General features: G+C 41.6%; 1 protein-coding gene across 3 annotated transcripts in view; it reads left to right on the forward strand.

Annotated features, from left to right (window-relative positions):
* The window catches only part of LOC140601059 (regenerating islet-derived protein 4-like), a 46,560-nt gene extending 41,203 nt beyond the window's left edge, over nt 1-5,357 (forward strand). For all 3 annotated transcript variants that reach the window (XM_072769568.1, XM_072769569.1, XM_072769570.1), the window contains 3 exons: nt 1,722-1,859; nt 3,102-3,207; nt 5,185-5,357. In XM_072769568.1, the coding sequence (XP_072625669.1) occupies nt 1,722-1,859; nt 3,102-3,207; nt 5,185-5,252 (312 nt within the window). In that variant the 3' untranslated portion in view covers nt 5,253-5,357. The remainder of the gene's footprint in view (nt 1-1,721; nt 1,860-3,101; nt 3,208-5,184) is intronic.
* Nucleotides 5,358-20,371: the final 15,014 nt, after the last annotated feature.

Genomic DNA, 20,371 nt, shown 5'->3' on the forward strand with positions numbered 1-20,371 from the left:
GATCTGAGTTCCAGGCCTGGTTCCATCACTATCAGGAGTGTGGACTTGGAGCAAAATCTCACTCAACCCCTTGGAACCTGCTTCCTCTTCTGTCCCAGGAATCCTTTGTGACTGGTACTCTCACTAAATTTTGACTGGTCATCTGTCGTCTGTGTATCACATATTCCAAAGTTGAATGAAATTAGGGGTATGAAAGCATTTTAGTGTTGTAAAGTGGCTGCAAATGTGAGGACTGCTTGAGCATCCAATACTAGCCACATCTAATCATGAGCAAGATACCAAAGGGAAGCATTGGAATAGCGACCACAGCCAAGACCCTGTTTTTATTAAATTGAGTTGTATTAAATTAATTTTTATCATGTAGGCAGATCCTGTAACAAAAGAGCATAAAATAAGTCTATATCTTTATATAGCTATATGACATGTAGATATAAAAAGTTTGTTTTATTTAATTGGACGTAAATTTCCAGTTATAGTTATACCCCATGTTCCATCCAATACCTGAAACAAAAGGTGATTATCATTCAGTAATGGACAAGAAAAATCCAGGTCAAATCTCTTAAACAGGTATGAAAGTAGCCTCTTTGAAGAACAAGAATTTGGGATCCAAAAAAGCATACAGGTGTAAAACAAACTTGGGTCTGGAGCTGAGATTTTAAAAGTTGCCACAGAGCAGATAGTTGCATGCTTCCACACCAGTCCCTAGTCTAGCTTAACTGGGATGAAGGCACTCAGAAATCCAACTAGGTTAAGTCCTGTGGCTACTGCTGAGGAAAAGCAAACAGGCACATTCATCTAGAATGAAAAAGTAGCTAACACAAGATCTTCAATTCTAAACCAACATTTGAGGAGTCTCCTGTCTCCTGAAGGAGGCATCACTCATTTTTAGACAATTTACACTATTCCTATTTGGTACAAAATAATGTACAGAGCACTTGTTTACACTTTACACGTGTTATTCTTGTGCGATATGGGGGCCAGAATAATTTAAAGTAAAACAGAATGGAACTTGAGAGTTATGCAGACCTGGGCTCTATTCTTGGGCAATTAAGTCTAACACCCCTTTCTGATCATGTGTTTCTCCACCATAAACTAAAGGTGGTTCCTACTTCCTAAGACTGGTGTGAGAATTCAGTGGGACAGCGTGTGTGAGATGCTCTTCATATTGGAGGTGCTCCATGAAGAACACTACCCTATCCTATCTGCTCTGAGACACATTCTTTTCACGTTTAAACACCTCCAAAATCAAATGTTCCCTTATTTAGATAAAGTGGCAGTGGTTTTTTCTTTCTTTCCTGGTGGGACATGAACAAAAAAGGCACATTTTATAATGAGTGATTTCTTAGATTTTTTGCGATGCAGAATTATAATATGTAATTATAGCAATTATATCCTCACAAACTCCCTTGTGTAGCAGGTAAGGAAAGTTCAGAGAGGTCATGACTTGTTGAGGTAACATGACGCAAGAACAGGAGGAGCCCAGGCACTTCCACTGACCCTAAAGCTCACAACCTTGCCTCGGGCTCCCTCTTCCTCTGAGATCTCACACTTGTGACCATTGTATTTTCTCCTATGGAGACAGGAAGTGCTATGGGGTTTAGATCTCAAGTTCTGGAGGAGATGGGGCTGCACACTCCATGCTGCTTGGTGCACCAGGGTTCTGGGATGAGGACAATGCTTTTAAACCTCAAGAGTTGATTAGCACAATTTCTTGCCCACAGCTCGAGTGTCAGTTGTATGGAAACGGAGCCCACCTGGCATCTCTCCAGAATATAAAGGAAGCCAACATGGTAGCAAAGTACATAAGGGGCTTCCAAATAAACCAGCCTGTGTGGATCGGCCTGCATGACCCACAAAAGGTAACTTCAGAGTTGGTCCACAGATGCCCCCTTGGGAAAGCCTGATAGATTTGATTTTCTGCATTTATAACTGAAGAAAGCAAATAGCTAATAAAATCCTTTGAAATAATGTCTCTAGTTATCAAAGAAATGCAAATTAAAATAGCAATATAATTTGATTTGTAAGATTATCAAGCTTTTGCTTTGTATTAATGAATAATTTTTTAAGATGTATTTATTTATTTGAAAGAGAGAGAAAGAGAGAGAGCAAGTGTGAGGGATAGAAAGAGAATGCAAGAGCATGCAAGAGCAGAAGCAAGGGGAGGGAAATGGGCAGAGGGGGAGAAAGAGGCAGAAGCAGGCTCTCTGCTGAGCAGAAAGCTCACCTCCAGGCTATCCCAGGACCCTGGAATCATGACCCTAGCCAAGGCAGACATTTAACCAACTGAGCCACCCTGGAGCCCCTCAGTGAATAATATTTTTAAAGTTATAAAGAAATTGTCCTGGGAAGCCTGGGTGGCTCAGTGGTTGAACATTTGCCTTTGACTCAGGTGGTGATCCTGGGGTCCTGGGATCAAGTCCTCAGTGGGCTCCCCGCAGGGCTGTTTTTCCTTCTATGTCTCTGCCTCTCTCTGTGTGTCTCTCATGAATAAGTAAAATCTTAAAAAAAAGAAAGAAAGAAATTGTCCAGTAGATGGAGACTTAAATTCCTACAACTGGAAAGTGTTTGGAAAGTAATTTGACAAAATGCATATCAGTACCTTCAACATATTCATGCCCTTTGACCCAAACATTCTACTTCTGATTTCTAACTAAGAAAATATGTTTAAGTACAGAAACAGCTTCAGAACAAAGTTGTTCATGGCAGTGTTCTTTATAATAATTTTAAGTTAGAAACAATCATCAATAGAATTAAGGTAAATTATAGTACATAATTGCCATTTAAAAATGTTTAGGAAGCAATATGCATAGTTGAAGAGGTATCTTAAAGCTCGCCACATATTGTAGCACATAAAACTGTTGTGGTCGAGAAAAATATTTATACCAGAAGTAAATATGGCAAAATATTAGTAATGTTTTTCTCTCACTGATTAAATGGGATGAGTTTTCTATTTTTCATTCCGTGCACATTTCTGTGCTTCCCCTATTTTTGCAATGACAAATTTTTACAAGTATTCAGAGGGCTGGAGAGGAGCCCCTGGCTATGAGCCTGTGAGCAGGAGGCCTGTTGGCTGACTATCTTCCATCTCTGGTCACTTGCAGAGGCAGAAGTGGCAGTGGATCGATGGGGCCTTATATTTATACAAAAGCTGGTCTGGTGAGTCCATGGGCGAGAACATGTACTGTGCGGACATAAGCGCCAGGAACAGTAAGTCCTCACGTGCTGTCCCTTGCCTCTTCCTAAATCATAGCCCTGCCCTTTACCTGTAAGAGCAAATATGGACCGTCCGCTCCTCATCGCCCATCCACACCAACAACTCTGTTTTCTATAGGACGGTGGTCTTGCCACAGACATGGTGTACCGACCTTCAGTCATCTGTGACCACTTTACAATCTCAGCCGTATCAATGGCCCAGTGGTTCATCTGTTTACTTAATAGGTTCTTTACATCCATGCACTTTTTTTCTGAAATAGGCTTATTTTAAAATCCTATTATATTCATACCATGAAGGGGAAAGATGCCACATTTTGGGAAACCCCGACTACCGGGAGCAAACATGCAGGACTCCTTTCGGACTTCTTGATACTCAGGGGTCCCTGGGAGGCACAGGACCTCATCTTTGCCTGCATTCTTCCCTCTTCTTTGTTCCCCTGGATTTTGTCCCCAAAATGCAGGGCCCAGACCCTCAGCTGCAGGCTGCACATGATCACGTGAGTCTCCTGGTTTCTCTTGTCTGCTTTCATTCTGGGCTTTTTATGCTAATAAGTTAGTCTCCAACCTTTGTACCAATGACATTTGGGGCTGGATAATTCTTTGTTGTGGAGACTGTCCTGTCATCGTAGGTTCAGGATACCCTGATGTCAGTAGATCCACCACCACCCCAGGTCGTTTTGACCAAAACTGTCTCCAGACTGCTACATAACCCATAAAATCCTTACATTTGAGAACCACAGCGGATAATGATGTGGAACATTTCCCTTATAAAACAAGGAAACAGAATATCAAAGATAAAGGGGCTACTTGATGCCAAAGACATTGGGTTTAAAAGGGCCATCATGGTGTCACCAGAGCACCGCTCCTGGGCAGGAAATGGGTCTGGGAAAGACCTGGACTGAGGACTCAGGGACGTGAGGCAGGGGGGCTGCTCTCTAAGGAATAAAGTTTATATGCACAAAAAAGAGCAAGAAAACTTTCCAACAGCAAAGGATGAATGGTGGGTAAGGTACAAACTCTGAGGCCAGGTCCCGACCCTTCACAAGGAGAAGGTCTCCTCGCAGATGAAGGAAGGGCTTCTCCCAGACTTGCAGAGACCCCAACCGCTGCTGTGAAAGGCGTAAGACAGTCCAGATAGAAGGGACACAACCAAGATCAATAGGTAGAAGCTAACAAAATGTGGATATCTGTCTAAATTAAGGGAGAAAATTGTGAACAATTAACGCTATTCAAAAATAGAATGGGCTACCTCCGGGAAGTAGTGAGAACCCCATCACTGGAGTTAACCAAGCAAAAGTGGACGTTGTAGCTGCTAAGAGTGTTAGGAGAGAAGCTCCAAGGCACATGGAGAATTGACTGAGGAACACTTTTATTAAATTGTATTTTATTTATTTTTTTAAAATTTTTATTTATTTATTTGAGAGAGGAGAGAGATCAGGAGCAGAAGGAGAAGCAGACTGCCCGCTGAGTGGGGAACCCAATGCGGGGCTTGATCGCAGGATCCCAGGACCATGACCTAGGCCAAAGGCAGACGCTTAGCTGACTGAGCCACCCACATGCCCCTAGAGAAATGGATTTCTTTTAAGGAACTGGCTCATGTGATTGTCAGCCTGGCAGAGCTGATGTCACAGTCCGGGGCCGGGGGGCACCCTGGACGCAGAATTCCTTGCTTTTTGGGGAAACTCCATCTTTTCACTGGATGATTATGCACATTATGGAGGGTAATCTGCTCTACTCAGAGTCTACTAATTTAAATACCAATCACAGCTAAATAAAAAAATTCCCTCACACGACACACCTGGGCGCACATCCCAGCCCAGTGGACACATGAGATTAACCATGGCAGTGCCTTCCCGGGGTTCCAAGCAAAGCACTCAAGTAACACAGGGAAGTGCAGTACAGAGCCGGATGGGTTAGAACGTGTTTATTTTCTTTTTTCTTTGTTCTTTTCATCTGTTTATTCTCTTACAGATTTTTTAGCTTGGGAGAGCAATGATTGCAGCAAGCAACAGCATTTCCTGTGCAAATACCGACCGTAGAGCGTGCATCGAGGCTGTGCCCACCCCTCGCAAGCCCCTGTCCTCTTCCCTCTGTGCATGCTGGCTGCATTTGATCATGATCTCAGAGTAAACATGGCAACAGAGGCTGATGAGGCCCTTGCTGCACTCACTTTTTTAGGTTTATTAGAGGCAAAGTCCTCAACGCTGTTTGCGACAGTGGCTTCTAGTTCTAAAGGTCACCCTGGGATCCATCCCTGTGGTCCTGTTTTCCTCCTCTCCACTTCTGGCCATCTAGGGGGACTGGTGAAGTCCCTGGGCATTGGGCCATCAGGTGTAAAGGTTAGAAGACAGGAGGAGGAACCTGAGGAGTGAGCTCCCAGCCCCTTTCAGCTTCTGAACCCCCCTGCCCTTTCTCTAGTGCCCACATCCTCCTGCTCAGACACCTCCTTAGTCTTCCTTCTGCAACAGGGCATGTCAACCAGCAGGGTTCCTATTAGGCTGATGTGGACCACAGATGCCAGGGCCATCTTTTAGTAAGTAGCTGTCTGTGTAGAAGATTGCTCTGTTCCAGTTCAGTAGTGATGGGAATGAAAAAGGAAACGACTCAGAAAAATATGCCCATGTGTTTCTTCATCTCCTTCCTCCTAGACCGTGCCTTCCCTCAGAATAGCTCCTCCCCAGCTGTGGCCCTGGTTTGACGAGAGGAGGGAGGGAGGCCCTAGGCCTGGCCAACCTCTGTGTCGGGGTGAATGGGTGGTGTTATTTCAGAGTGAGTGCAGCAGCTGATGGGGATAGACAAGAGTCACAGCCAGTGGCCTGGAGCTGCCTCGGGCCTGATGCTCCTGTCTCCCCAGCCACTAACAGCCCCATCTCTTCACTCAAGCCTCTCTGCCTGGTGAGGTTTGAGATCCCTTATGAGGTGGTTGCTCTAATCCTCAGGAGGTAATTTCTCGCTTGTACAGATTTGGGACTCTCTAGGTCAAGAATCTACTCGGCTATATAAGAAGAAATAATATGGACTGGACAATTACAGAAAATACGGCTTTGGTGTGATCACATCTGCATTTCTTAGAAGCACCACCAGAGAGTGAGGTTGTGCGGCCAAGCCACGCACTTCAGGCTGTGTGGATGGCCATTGGCTTCCCCCCACATTGCTCTGCCAACCAGTCCACACAGAGTCTTATACCCGAACCTGAGAAAGCTCCCCTGCTCCCCTGTGACATTAGTAGGCTGAGACTAGCTATGACATGCTGGCTCACAGAAGAGTGCAATGAGGATAAGGGAAGTGAAAAGAGAGCTGATTTTCCCACCCCACTTCTTCCTCCTTTCCTCCACACCCCCGTCACCCTTTTGGAACCAAAGAGGAAGACATCAGAAATTATAGGTCGCAAAAAGGCTTGGTAACCCAAGGGATAAATGTCTTAATGGTGGGAGCTCAGACAAGATGACAGGCTGATAGTTAGCTTCAGTGAAAAGCAACCACCAACTCCTACCAGTGTTCTGAGTAAGGCACCATCAGAGAAACAAAGGTATCCGATTCTATGATGGAAGATAAATCTGAAATGCCAGACTGATAGGATCCATGTAAGGACCTCACTGGATTAAGTGCCAGATTCTGTGGTCTTTCCTGTAAGAAGTAATAGAATAGAAGAGAAACATGGGTCACAATTTCCCAAAAAAGTAGAGATTCTCCATGTCTCCTGACTATGGCACATATGAGAGATAAAAGACACCATGGCCTGCCCACCTCCCTTAATTCATTCATCCTCTCCTCCAGAAAAGGAGCTCATGATAGCAAAGAAGCAAAGATAAAATAAAAATCCAAGGAGTGATAAATAATAGATATACCAACAAAAAGCAAAGTACAATCTAACAATCATTCTGTAAATACATTAAAAATACTTAAAGCATGTTTAAAAACAGTTCCAACTGAGTAGCATCACCAACCTAAAACACTCTTGATGACATAACACTAACTAAGCACTCTCCCTGAAATTGCTGGAAGGCCAACAAGCTGCATGTGTGTGAGCACAGTTTCCAAACACGGGCAAGCAGCCACGTATCTTATTAGAAGGCTGGTCCTTGGTTAACTTTAGAACTGTGCTGGTTTCCAGTTCTGCATATGGCATTTTAGTAATCTTTAATTATCCATCGAGTAGCTATGTCATTCAACAGCACCTTATTAAACGTATGCTATGTGCTAAGAATTCATTTCAGAGATTGCGCACCGATCAATGGACAAACTAGATGAATCCCTTGCTGTTAAAGAGCAGGGGTGAAGAGTGGAGGCATAAACACAACTAAATAGACAATGTCGTATGAGAGGGTGACAGGTGCTGTGATGGAAACACAGAGCCAGAAAGGGGTACGGGGAGCAGGCCTGAGGGTGCTACGTAGACTAGTTAGTACACTGTTGGTCACAACCGACAGCCAGACTATCTAAGGAAAACAGAGGATGCGTTGGTACATGTTACTCTACTGTCTGTGGGTAGATGTGGGCTTCAGGAATAACCCGACCAAGAGCTCAACAAAGTCACCAGAACAGGGTTTTCTCTCTGCATTTTTAGACCCGTTTTGGTTGAGTGAACCTCATTATCAAGCCCCATCCAGTTGCAAGATTGGCAGCCACAGCCCCAGTGCTCACCTTAGGAAAAAAGACACCCGCAGCCCTCAAACAGAAGCCTCCAAACAAAGCCTTATTGGCCAAGGATCCCCTGATGTGCATCATTTGCTCAGGCCTCAGCCCATCGCTATGGCCAGGACGGTGGGATGTGGTGACTAAGTGAAGGGCAGCACATGTGCATCCCCTGGATCGCAGGGGCCAGCCAGCTTCACCTGAAAGACAGGGCCACTACTCGCAGACACAGTGCCCTTGTGGGAACTAAAGAGGATGCTCTCGGAAGACAGCCTCCTGGACCCACAGGACAAAAGCAGGCTGGAATTCAGTCCCTACCTCCCCCTTAGCTGTGTACTTTTGAGCAGTGCACAAACTACACAGCCTTCCTCTGTGGCCCTGCTGATACAGGTGGGTCTCTATCTATGGGCTAAGGGCCATCCTTTGGGAAACTATTGAAAGGCCCCCGCTGCAGGACTTTAGAATCAGGTGTCTGAACTGAGACTGGAGAAGCACCTGATTTGAGAAAGACAACAATCAGGTGGATATTGTTTCCCAGGATGTGTTCAATCACATAAGACTCCAGCCACAGCCTGTGGTAGTTTATTACAGTGGGAAGAGCAAAGCACTGGCATTAAGCCACTCGGGATCTCACTGACCCTGCCTCAAACTTGCTATCATACGGAGCGTGAAGTCTTGGAGCCTTCATTTTCTTCCTTGGGGATTTGAGGATTAAGTTAGTTAAGATCTATAAAACGGTTTTGGACAGGGGCCTGGCCTAGGCACTTAACAAATGTCAGTGTCCTCTGTGAAAGTCACATCAGCAGTCATAATTAGCTGCTTGACTGCTGTAACATAAACTAACGCCCCCTGCTGGAGCATGAGGAGACAGCTATGTAGGAGAGAAGACTCCAGAAAATTCTATGTGCCTGACTGGCTGTGCACAAACAAGCCCATAGGAGGCAATGCAGACACAAGGTAGTAAAGGAGGTATACACCAGGCATTAATTTAAAACTGTAACACACATTTTCATCACATTTACTATGATATGTGAAGTGTTTGTATTCACTATGTGCATAAAGACAGAGGAGAGTTAAGCTGAGGGCACGAAGATTAAGCCAGAAAGCACTTATTTTAAGGGTAAATACAGGCAGCCAACTTCATGATCTTGGGTTAGACATCCTAGACACAGCAAAAACCATATGAGAAAAAACCTGAGGTACTTCGAAATTTAATCCGAACAACAGCAACAAAACCAAGCGTGATACCACAACACATCCTCTAGAATGGCTAAAATGAAAAAGGCTCATAATACCGAGTGCTGGGGCGCCTGCGTGGTTTAGTCGGCGAAGCGTCTGCCTTCGGCTCAGGTCTTGATTCCGGGGTCCTGGGATGGAGGCCTGCTTCAGGCTCCCTGCTCAGTGGGGAGCCTGCTTCTCCCTCCTCTTCCTGCTCATTCTCTCTCTCTCTCTCTCTCTGTCTCCCTATCTCTCTCTCAAATAAATAAATAAAATTAAAAAAAAAAAAACAACCAAGTGCTGGTGAGGAGGCACAGCAGCCAGAGCCTCACAGATATATAACTGGGATGCACAGGGGTGCTGTCACTTTGAAAAGCAGTTTGGCAGTTTCTTATACAGTTAAACATGCTTAACAAATACCCCAACAGTCTTTTCCTGGCTATTTACCTAAGAGTAATGAGACCACATGTCCACAGAAAGACCTACATGCAATTCTTCACTACATTTTATTTTGTGATAGTTTAATTCATAATGGCACAAACCCGGGAAGAATCCAAAGGTACTGACTCATCTACTGGTGAACAGATAAACAAACTGAGGCATATCCATACAATGGAATATTGCTCAGTGATAAAGGGAAACCAACTATAGACCCACATAACATGGACAGATCTCAAAAATTATCATTGTGCTACATAAAAGAAACCAGGCATAAAAGACTACGTGCTGTAAGGTACCATCCACTTATCGGAAACTCTAGAACAGATAAAACTGTAGTGATAGAAAGCAGAGCAGTGCTGGCCAGCAGGTGCACGTGGCAAGGGGTTTGGCTGCCAAGGACCATCAGAGAATGCTTTGGGGGACGGAAGTGTTCTAGATCACAGTTGTGGCGGTGGTCACGCAACTGTATACATTAGTCACCGCATCACACTGTATACCTCAAAAGGGTGAATAACTGACTTAAAATTATGGAAAACCTTCCCAAAAGGGATGGAAGAGATTCAGCCAGAAAGCATGTTCAGTGACTCCTCTGCTTCTGCAGAGCCACAGAGCTGAGTTAATCCCACAAAAGCTCACCTTTGAAAAACTCTAAATCTAAACCTATTTATTTACAAAACCCCTCACATTCATGGTCGTCCCCTGAGTCTCTTCTCCCAACCCCATCCTTATCATCCTTATCACAATTATTTATTTTCCTTCTCTCCCTCCTAATTCCATCACTCATTCTCTTTATCGTTTCAACTACCTTCTTAATCCAATACCAAGGCACTTCACTCTGTAATTGGCTAACATTTGAAAGGCCCCAATAAAGTAAGAGAGCAGTGGGATTAACCACTCTCCCTCCCTTCAAACATATCAGAGCCTAGAACCCCTTCATTTGCTAACCGATGTCTGCACATGCCTCCGACCAAGTGCCCCCACCTCCTCTAGGAGTCTCCGCTGGTTTTTCAAAGGTTATTTAAGAAGTCTTTTTCCTCCTAACTGCTAGAGCACTTGGCACATCTCTCTTTTTTTTTTTTTTTGCCATCTTAAGTCTTTGTGACCTTGGGCACATGTCTCTTTCAACTTTAGTTTATCTATAAAATGAAGGTCTTCAGTTAAACACAAATGCTTAAAGGGTATGGTTAGATATGAGTAAGTAAAGAAGCCTGTGTAAAGCACTTTTAACTGGAAAACTAGTGTCAAATTAATTTCTTCCAAGCTGTATGTCAGCCAAACAAAGTAGGCCTACTGACCTTTGCCCATGGAAACCAGTTGGCAACTCTGGAATGAACAGTCTCTTCCAACTCCAATTCTCTCCCTCTCTTTGTTTTTTTAAAGATTTATTTATTTATTTTAGAGAATGAGAGAGTGTGCATGTGAGTGGGGAGGGACAGAGAGAGAGAGAGGATTTTCAAGCAGACTCCATGCTGAACAAGGAACCAAACGCAGGGCTCAATCTCAGGACCCTGAGATCATGACCTGAGCCAAGACCAAGAATCAGACACCTAGGTGCCCCTCCAACACTCCCTTTTTCTATTTCTGTCTGGATCATATAGTTCCCTGAGTCAGGGGTTAGTCTCTAGCATCACTGGGAACTTACAAAAGTTAACAATGGGCATAAAGTATAAGAACACACACCATGATGAGGCAACAGGTATATGTTCTACTTGAGGACTGTCATTCCAGACTATGTTGCAACCAAGAAATAGCACAGACACAGAACAACTTGTAAAAGTAGAAGTAAGTTTAGGAACAATGTCAAGGCCCTGCCCTGCATGATGGCCCCACGAAGGCAGCTGGGGAGGCAGTTTCAGGGACGGAGGTGGGGCAGAAATGAATCAGCAGGGGGAGGCCTAGACCATGTAGTATTACACAGAATTTAAGCCTTCTTAAGGTTCTAGAATATAATATCATGCCATAGTATATACTTAGTAGTAAATACCTGATTGATCACATCTACTTTAAAACTACAGTATTGTTACTCCCCTGGCCCCCAAAAGAAGTTACTGAGAATGTAATTAAAGCCATGAAGTTTCACTATGAAAATTTGTTAGAAAAGATGGCTGAGCAAAACCTGGGCTTTGCCTCCTCCCCAGAGTAGTTAATGTAAGTGACTTCCTATATAAAACTCACCATTAATTGGATACTTACTAAGTGCTAGTTTACATATATCTCATTGAATCTGCAAATACATACTACCTTACAGATACAGTTTCTGAGATGATGAGCAATCTGCCCTTGATATTAAGCTGGTAAAGCCAGGATTCAAACAGCAATGTCTGGCTCTAAAGTCCATGCTTTCAAACACTGTGCTATAGATTAAACAGTTACTACTTCTTCCTCTAGCCCAGTCACAGCAACAGAATCCACAGTCAGCTGTGCAGGGGCAGACCACTGAGCAGAGAGAAGCAGTGCAGCATCATTTGCTCAGGGTGGCAGGGATCTACTCCTGGAGGTGCTATCACTCAACTAAAGTTGCCTGTGTGGTTAAAGGAGGGACAGGAGTGGTCAGTGTAGCTTTCTGCAGGGCAATCACATTCAGGCATGAAGACAGAGTATGTGGGCACGTCTGGCTGAGTTATTTTCAACATGTAGAAGTCAGAGCAAAATAGGAGGCAGAATGTGGAGCCCAAGTCCGGATAGGCCAGGGATGATTCCCATGAGGCTGATGCTCAGACAGGGCAGCACAAAACCCTGCTGGTCTCTCTTTCAGGCCAGTTCAGTTCTTCCTTACTTGTCCTCAATCCTCCGGTCCTCCTTGAAGAATTACAGAAGACTGGTTTATGCTACTCCCTGTTTTGAACCACCCAAAATATCAAAAAAGAACAAAAAATAATTCTGGTTAAAAACTGAGGGAACTTATAAGCCTTACAGAGAAAAAAATCTTCAGATATAACCCATAATGTTATTGACATAAGAACACATGAATCACCAAGCCCATAGTAAGAATATACCAAGAATATCTTAATACCTAAAAAGAAGAGTCTTTTTGATAGAAGCTAAAAGCCAAATAGGTATTTTCATAACTATGTTTCAGATACATGGTTTTTTATCTTAAAGTTAAATACTATGTTGAAAACAAAAAATTATTCAGTGCAATATTAACATCTGCCCATGTAATGAATATGGAAATTGGCAGAGGTTGAAAATTAAACATTGTCTATATTTAGAATCTTCAAACCAATTTCACTGACACTTTCATATTATAAGAATTATAAAATGTTTTAAAGTAACAACAACAGCAAAAGAATAGGTCAATGTTATGTAAAAGATTTAGCAAGTTTAGAGTAGGTCCTGAGCATGTATATTAATAGACTCCATAAGTAACTGATGTCAACCTCCAGTAATTGAAATTACAGCTAAGAACCCTATGCCATTGCCTGATATCAGTCAAAGCAGCACCCGGACTGATCAACAGCAACATATCATAGACAGTAAGTGAACTGACAAATTTCTAGCACCCTCTCACGGAAATATTTATACTAGTAACATTTATGAGTTAAATGTTACTCATAAGAAGAAAGAAGGCTAAGCATCTCTTCCAATTTGACAACTCTACCAGTGCAACTTGTCAATAATAATATATCAAAAGAATCCAATTATTTCTAACAGTTCTCTTTATAAAGTGAAAAAACAAATGTTGTACTTTTCCAGGGCATCTCTAGGAAACCTCCAAGGTAGTTTTAGATGCAAAAGATATCTAGAAAAAATTATTTTAAAATTTTATTTTAAATTTAGAATTTGATTTGAGGAAGGCAAAAGTCAAGTTGTCAGGAAATTTGAACATTTACAATAGAAACAATACTTGGCTACTCATTTCAAACTGCTGATAAAACATTAAGAGAGAGAGAGAGAGGGAAAGAGAGAGAGAGAGAGAGACAATAACACGATTGTAAAGAACTTTAGTTCTTTCCTAAGTGTGAAATCAAGGACATGCCAATGTCAACATAGACCATGGAAGATTATTCTGGTAGACACAGAATCTTTGTTGTTCTAGGCAGATTGCACCAAAAAAAGAATAACCTTCCACATTGTAGCTGAAGGCAATAAACAGTAAATCAGGAAATAATGCACAATGAAATTAAGCATACTTTCAAAGAAGTTAAATATTATCTACTTTTCAAACTGAAGTGTTCTAAACCAACACAAATAAAATCCATTTAAAATGTTGTCTTTCAATATACTCTTTCATATTTGGGAACAAACTGATACTTTCCTCTAGAACCATCGCAGGGGGTTCATGAGGTTAAAATTAAATTTATAACATTGCTAAGATATTATTCATTGTCACTATCTTTTAATGAATTGATAAACATTTTAAAATTTGTTACAATTTTCAATATGGTAAAAAATTTTTTTAGAGAAAGAAAAAGAGAGAGAGAGAGAGTTAGGGGAGGGGCAGAGGGAGAGGGAGAGAGAGAATCTTAAGCAGACTCCATGCTCAGCATGGAGCCAGATGCGAGCTTGATCTCAAGATCTTGAGATCATGATCTGAGTCAAAATCAAGAGTCAGTCGCTTAACTGACTGAGCCACCCAGGTGCTCCTCAACACAGGAAATATTAATGATTATTATCCATAAGTAAAGCTCCTTGTGACCCTCAATTAGCTTCAAGAGTGCAGAGGGGTTTGAGATAAACAAAGTAGTACTTTAGGACAATATTCCTCCTTTCCTTGACAAATAGAAGTATGTACACAATTGTATTTCTCTGAAACTATTGCTGTTAAAAAGAGACTTAACACATATATTTATTCTAACTTTTAACCAAACTAACTTCAAATTCACAAAGGAAACTGAGGGGTGAATAATTTACACACCAGGATCTTTGCAGTCAAGCAGAGCTCATTGATACAACACAACTATAGCCATACTTCATACTTCTCAAAATAACAAAAATGAACACATTCACTAATAAACTCAAGAATATAGGGTCTCCCTGTAGCATATAAGAAGAAGAAAAATCATATGAAGTTAAAATTATGCTTGGTAGTCGTTTTAGTATTTATCTTACTTAGAAACAGTAGGTATTCAATGTGTAGCCATTAATTAATTCAAGTCATTGTCAGGCTAAGGTTTAAGTTACCTAAACATCTTGGAAATTATCTTCAAGTTGACATACTACAAAACATAGTTATTGTTGAAATAAAATTGTATCAGAATAATCTATTTAATAAAGCACAGAGTTATATTTTTCATAATTTTGAACATTAAGTAGAAGTAATGCTAGTCTATATAGCCGGCAATTCTGCATAAGTTTGGGAAGAATTTACCCATGTGGAGTAAAAGTCTACACTTTACACTGATAAAGCAATGGCAACTGCTCTTTTTGTTAACTAGGGGTGGTGGAAGGGGAGGTGGCGGGGGTGGGGGTGACTGGGTGACAGGCACTGAGGTGGGCACTTGACGGGATGAGCACTGGGTGTTATTCTATATGTTGGCAAATTGAATACCAATAAAAAATAAATTTATAAAAAAGAAAAATAAATAAATTAAAACTACTACACTAGTTAATTTGCAAAATTTGCCAAAATTATGTGAACTTAAATTCTTTTTTTAAAAAATATTTTATGTATTTATTCATGAGAGAGAGAGAGAGAAAGAGAGAGCGGGGGCAGAGACATAGGCAGAGGGAGAAGCAGGCTCCATGCAGGGAGCCTGATGTGGAACTCGATCCCCGGCCTCTAGGATCATGCCCTGGGCCAAAGGCAGACACTAAACTGCTAAGCCACCCAGGGATCCCGTGAACTTAAATTCTTAAAGCACTTTTTAGTTAGTCTCAATAAGAATACTTTTAAATTCTACATTGAAAACATTAGAAGTTCAAATTCCTTATTTTCTGGAAATTTTAGAAATATTCAATTTATATAAACACTAATTTATCTCAATAAGCTAATCAGAATAAGGATCCTTTTATTTAAGATAATTTATAATTCAAGTTGTTAATAACAATCGTAGGAAAATATTACACACTCACACAATGAGATGCAAAGGTCTTTCTGACACATAGACATCCTGATTCAGATAGAGGGAGGTTCTCACTTTAATTCTAGAATTCTGTTATAAGTCAAGAGTAAACACAAAATTACAAAACCCATTTGTCCATAGAAGAAGGTGTGGTGCATATATGTGGTACATATAGAGTATGTGTGTGTGTGTAGATAGATAGAATCACACAGTCATAAAAAGGGATGAGATCATGCCATTTGTGACAACATGGACGGCCCTAGAAGATATTATGCTAAGTGAAATAAGTCAGTAAGATAAATACCATATGATTTCACTTGTAAATAAAATCTGAGAAAAACACAAATGAATAAACAAAAAGCAGAATCAGACTTATGAATATGGGGAACAAACTGATGGTTGCTGGGAGAGGGGTGTGGATGGGAAAAATGGGTGAAGGGGAATGAATAAGTCACAGGAATAAAAGGCACACTATAGGGAATATAGTCAATGATATTGTCATAGTGTTGTACGGTGACGGATGGTAGCTAACACTTGTGAGCATAGCATCACACAGAAGAGTTGAACAGCTATGTTGTACACCTGAAACTAATGTAACATATATCAACTATGCTCAAATAAAGATTATCTTCTTATATTAAATATATATAAACATTAAAATTGGTATATATGCTTTATGCTTGTAGTTCTTACAAAACCAAGAAAAATATTAGGTAGAAATAAAACTATACATCTGATAAACTTCAAATTCACATTAATGTAGTTTAAATTCAACGTGGTTAAAATTAAATTCATATTAATGTTCCTTTGCTGCCACTGAACTAGCCTTACAAAAGGAGCCTGGAATGTTTTGCTACAGTTCAGATTCATCTGGAGTTCAACAGTTATTCTGTGGCTCAAATGTCACTGCTTTTCTCCATCCAAGCCACAAGGCCTTCATTGTGTGCAAGCTGAGCAACAACAGTTGGCCTCTCCTCTACGCTGTGTTACATAGGAAATCAGCCTGTGTTTTCTCCCATTAACTCATAATTAAAGTAATGCAACTTGGTGCCAATGAATTTTACCATAAATTAGCAAACACAGCAGAAGATCTCAAGGCGTTACTCAGAAAGTAATTAAGTATATTATACAAAAAAATTGCATTTCCTCCCACATTGGCATCAAAATGATCACGCACTTTTAGAAGTTGTACAGAGAACCAGCAAACTCCCTAAATCATCCTCATTGAGCACGAGGAGCATACAATTCTAGTTTGAGAAACGCCTTCCAATGTTTAGATTCATAAGACAAATCTTTTTATTCCCTCATCAGTCCAGGAGTTCTCCTCCTTTGAGTGAAAAGACAAAGAAAAAGCACGAATTTTATTGCCAAACACACTCAGATCCAGTCCTTGGTATGTCAATAAATAGCTGTGTGACCTGGAACAGCTCGTTCAATTTCTCTGAGGGTGTTTTCCCATTTGTAAAATGGAAAGAAAGAAAAAAAAAAAAAAGACTTTGTTTAAGGATCATTGAGTAGATTTCATGAAATTATTTGTCCAGAAAGGTATTCAATTGGGATCACAGTGATGTGTGTCCCTAAGACCCCTGCAGCAAATCTTCGAGTTCAAGAAACAATACACCAATGGCTCTTCTAAGTATATTGCAATTGTATATTACCTGAGGCATTCAGTCTCCTGGGATAAGGATTTAACAGAAAGTGTCAGGATTTTATTAAAGTTCCTGAGATTCACAGTTAGCAAAATTGTCACAGCGAAAGTGGTGGGTCATCTGCATAAGGAGGTCCAGAACAGGGTAAGGTGCTGCCCTTTGGAGAATGAGTGGGTGGCCATCAGCCCAGGTCATAGCTGATTCTGCAAACTCCTGCAAGCAGCTTTTCCAACACAGGGGTTATTCTTGGGGGAACACTGGCTGGGCATGGGAAGAGGACCCGAGGCAGTGGTGAGCTGAGAGACCAAGTGTGGGCCAACCCTGAACCAAAAGTGCGTTTCCTGTGGCAATAGACACATGCATCAACTGAACATGCCTGACCACTCTCTGATAATCAGAAAAATAGCAAGACCAAGAGTGACAGGAGCAGACCAGTATTTGAGAGAGCAGTCTGCCCCTGGAAAGGATCCATGTGCATGACTACCCTGGATACTCAGGGCCCCTGCTGATTTTGGAAGAGCAGTGGACTGTGATGACATTGAGTTCGAAGGGATCCTACTCAAAGAGTTTTTAATGGGGCCATATATAAAGTAGTTTGCATAGTTATTCACAGGAGAAGAGATGTTGAATACAGTTTTATTGGGGTTTTAATTTTTCTGACTTTCAGTGTGATGATAGAGCAGGGAAATAAATACCTTAAAAGTGATTTTAAAAGATTCTACTTTGGTTTCTGAATTTTTTAAAAGAGAAATCCTCTTCTTAGGCCTCTAATGAACATAGCAGAGGCCTGGCCTACAGGAACATGCCTACAAGGTCCATGCCAGGACTGACCTACAGAAATAGGGGCTGACATGGGGAGTCTCTGTTCCATCAGACTGAAATGCTGAGATCCAAAAGAGTCTTCCCCACTACTCTCAAGTGTATCTTGTCTCCAGGGAAGAAATATTTCAATCTTGACTGGAAACAGTTCTGAAATGCTAGATAAAGCAGATATCAGAAAGCAAGAATAAGAGAAGGCTAAGCTGGTTCCACTCCATAGCTGTAGGAAAGTCCTTGGAAGCCTGTAGAACAGTCTTTAGAAATGTAGAGATCTGCCAAATAATGTTAAATTTCCTCCTACACTCCTAGGGAACAGAGGAGAGAGTCTCAGCCTTACAGCATTTTAGAGGATTACTTGAATTTATGAATTCAAATTTGCTTGAATTTAGAGAATTGCTTGAATTTGTACACATGAAGAAAAAAAGAACTGTTAAGTATTGTGTTACAACCCAAGAGACTTTCCAAAGGAGCCATGGAGCAAGGTCCTGTGAGATCTGACCTGGTCCTGACATTGGGAAAATCTGGCTCTGCTGGGCTAAGCCTTCCAGAAGGAATTTTTTTAAAGTATTAATGAAGACAGTTACATTCATCAGACAACTGGAAGATCATCTGCCTATTTGACTTTAGTGGAAACAATTCACAAAGAGTGAGAAAGGATGACAAAATTGTCTGTCCTCAGATGATAAACCAAGGTGACAAAGTTGGTCCCAGAGGCCAGAGGGCAGATCCCTGACAGCAAGGTCCTAGGCAAGGAATGAGGAAAAACAAGTCCCTATCTCAGATTGAAAAGTTTCACATAGAATGTAGTTGTTTCTATTGCTGCATAAAAATGTACCATAAACTTTGTGGCTTAAAGCAACACATATTTATTATCTCGGAATTTCCCAGGGGCAAGAGCCTGTGCATGGCTTAGCTGGGTGTTCCTGTTCAGAGCCTCCAAAGCCTACAATCCTGGAGTCACTGGGTAACATTCTCACCTGGAGAAATATGGGAAAATCTCCTGCCAAACACACAGGTTCTTGGCAGAGTTCATCTCCTTGCACATGCAGGACTGAGGGTCTTGTTTTCCTGATGGCTGTGGTCCTGGGGCAAGACCTACGTCCGAGAGGCCGCCATTATTTCTGGCCATGTGATGCCACCCCCAGTTCAGACATGGTGGTCTGCTTCCTCAAAGCCAACAACAGAATCTCTCTCTCTCTCTTGAGTCTCCTATAATGTGACATGAACCCAGGAGTGAGGATCTCATCACTTTTACCCTGTTGGCTGTAAATAAGACCCAGGCTCCATCCACATTCAAGGGGGAGGGAGTATTTGAGGGTGTGACTCACTGGGGATCACCTTAGGGTATGTCCACCATGCCCTGAGACAATTCATTGTGTATATGTAGGTGTTCATGGGCACATGGGCTCATGTGTTTGTTTCTGGGTCCGTGTTCCCCAGACTCAGACACTGAAACAGGGATCCACACGGAAGGAAGGAATGCCTTTTCTCCATATCCTCTCCAGCACTTGCTATTTCTTAGGGGTAGTTTCTTTCTTTTTTTTTTTTTAAGATTTTATTTATTTATTCATGAAAGACACAGAGAGAGAGAGAGAGAGAGGCAGAGACAGAAGCAGGCTCTACGCAGGGGGCCCGATGTAGGACTCGATCTTGGGACTCCAGGATCACGCTCTGGGCCGAAGGCAGGTGGTCAACCACTGAGCTCCCCAAGCATCCCTCTTAGGGGTAGTTTCTTAATATAATTTTATTCATTTGCTGCATGGGGTATAATACAACCGTCTTCTCTGTCTCAACCTAAAAATCTTTCATCAGTGATGTGTGGTTTGAGGGATTTTCTAAGGTGAGCACAGAGAATTGCCAGATCTAGTGACATGGATAGTTCAGGTTAGAACAGAAGCCACATACAAACCAGCCATCTCAGGCTGAATTTCTCTTTGTTTAATATCTTTAAAATTCATTTAGAATTTGTTCAACAAAAGTGATCAAGTCATCCAGTCAGGCTGACTGGAACTGGGCAGATCTAAAGAAAGGCCTCTAAAAAAAAAAAAAAAAAAAAGAAAGAAAGAAAGAAAGAAAGAAAGGCCTCTAGTGGAAATCTTTGCAGTTTTTTCTTCTTTTATTTCCTTCTTGAGAAATTCATAGTTTGGAGTTGCCAGTTATAAAAATCCCACTTACTTGTCAAGGGAATGGATATGTGACCAAATATAAATCATTTATAGTTTCATTCTCTGAAATTTGATAGTCAAAATTTGTTTGGAATTGAGTTACCTAATGTATATTTTAAACAGGTGGCTAATGAAGCCATGCTATAGCAACTCCCAAAAGGTTCCTGATTCCTACACTTTCAGACCATGCACAGCCCTTCTTTGAGTCTGCCTAGAGTTCTTTTGT

Source organism: Canis lupus, chromosome 12, assembly GCF_048164855.1.
Source record: "Canis lupus baileyi chromosome 12, mCanLup2.hap1, whole genome shotgun sequence".
NCBI classification, from domain to species: Eukaryota; Metazoa; Chordata; class Mammalia; order Carnivora; family Canidae; genus Canis; species Canis lupus.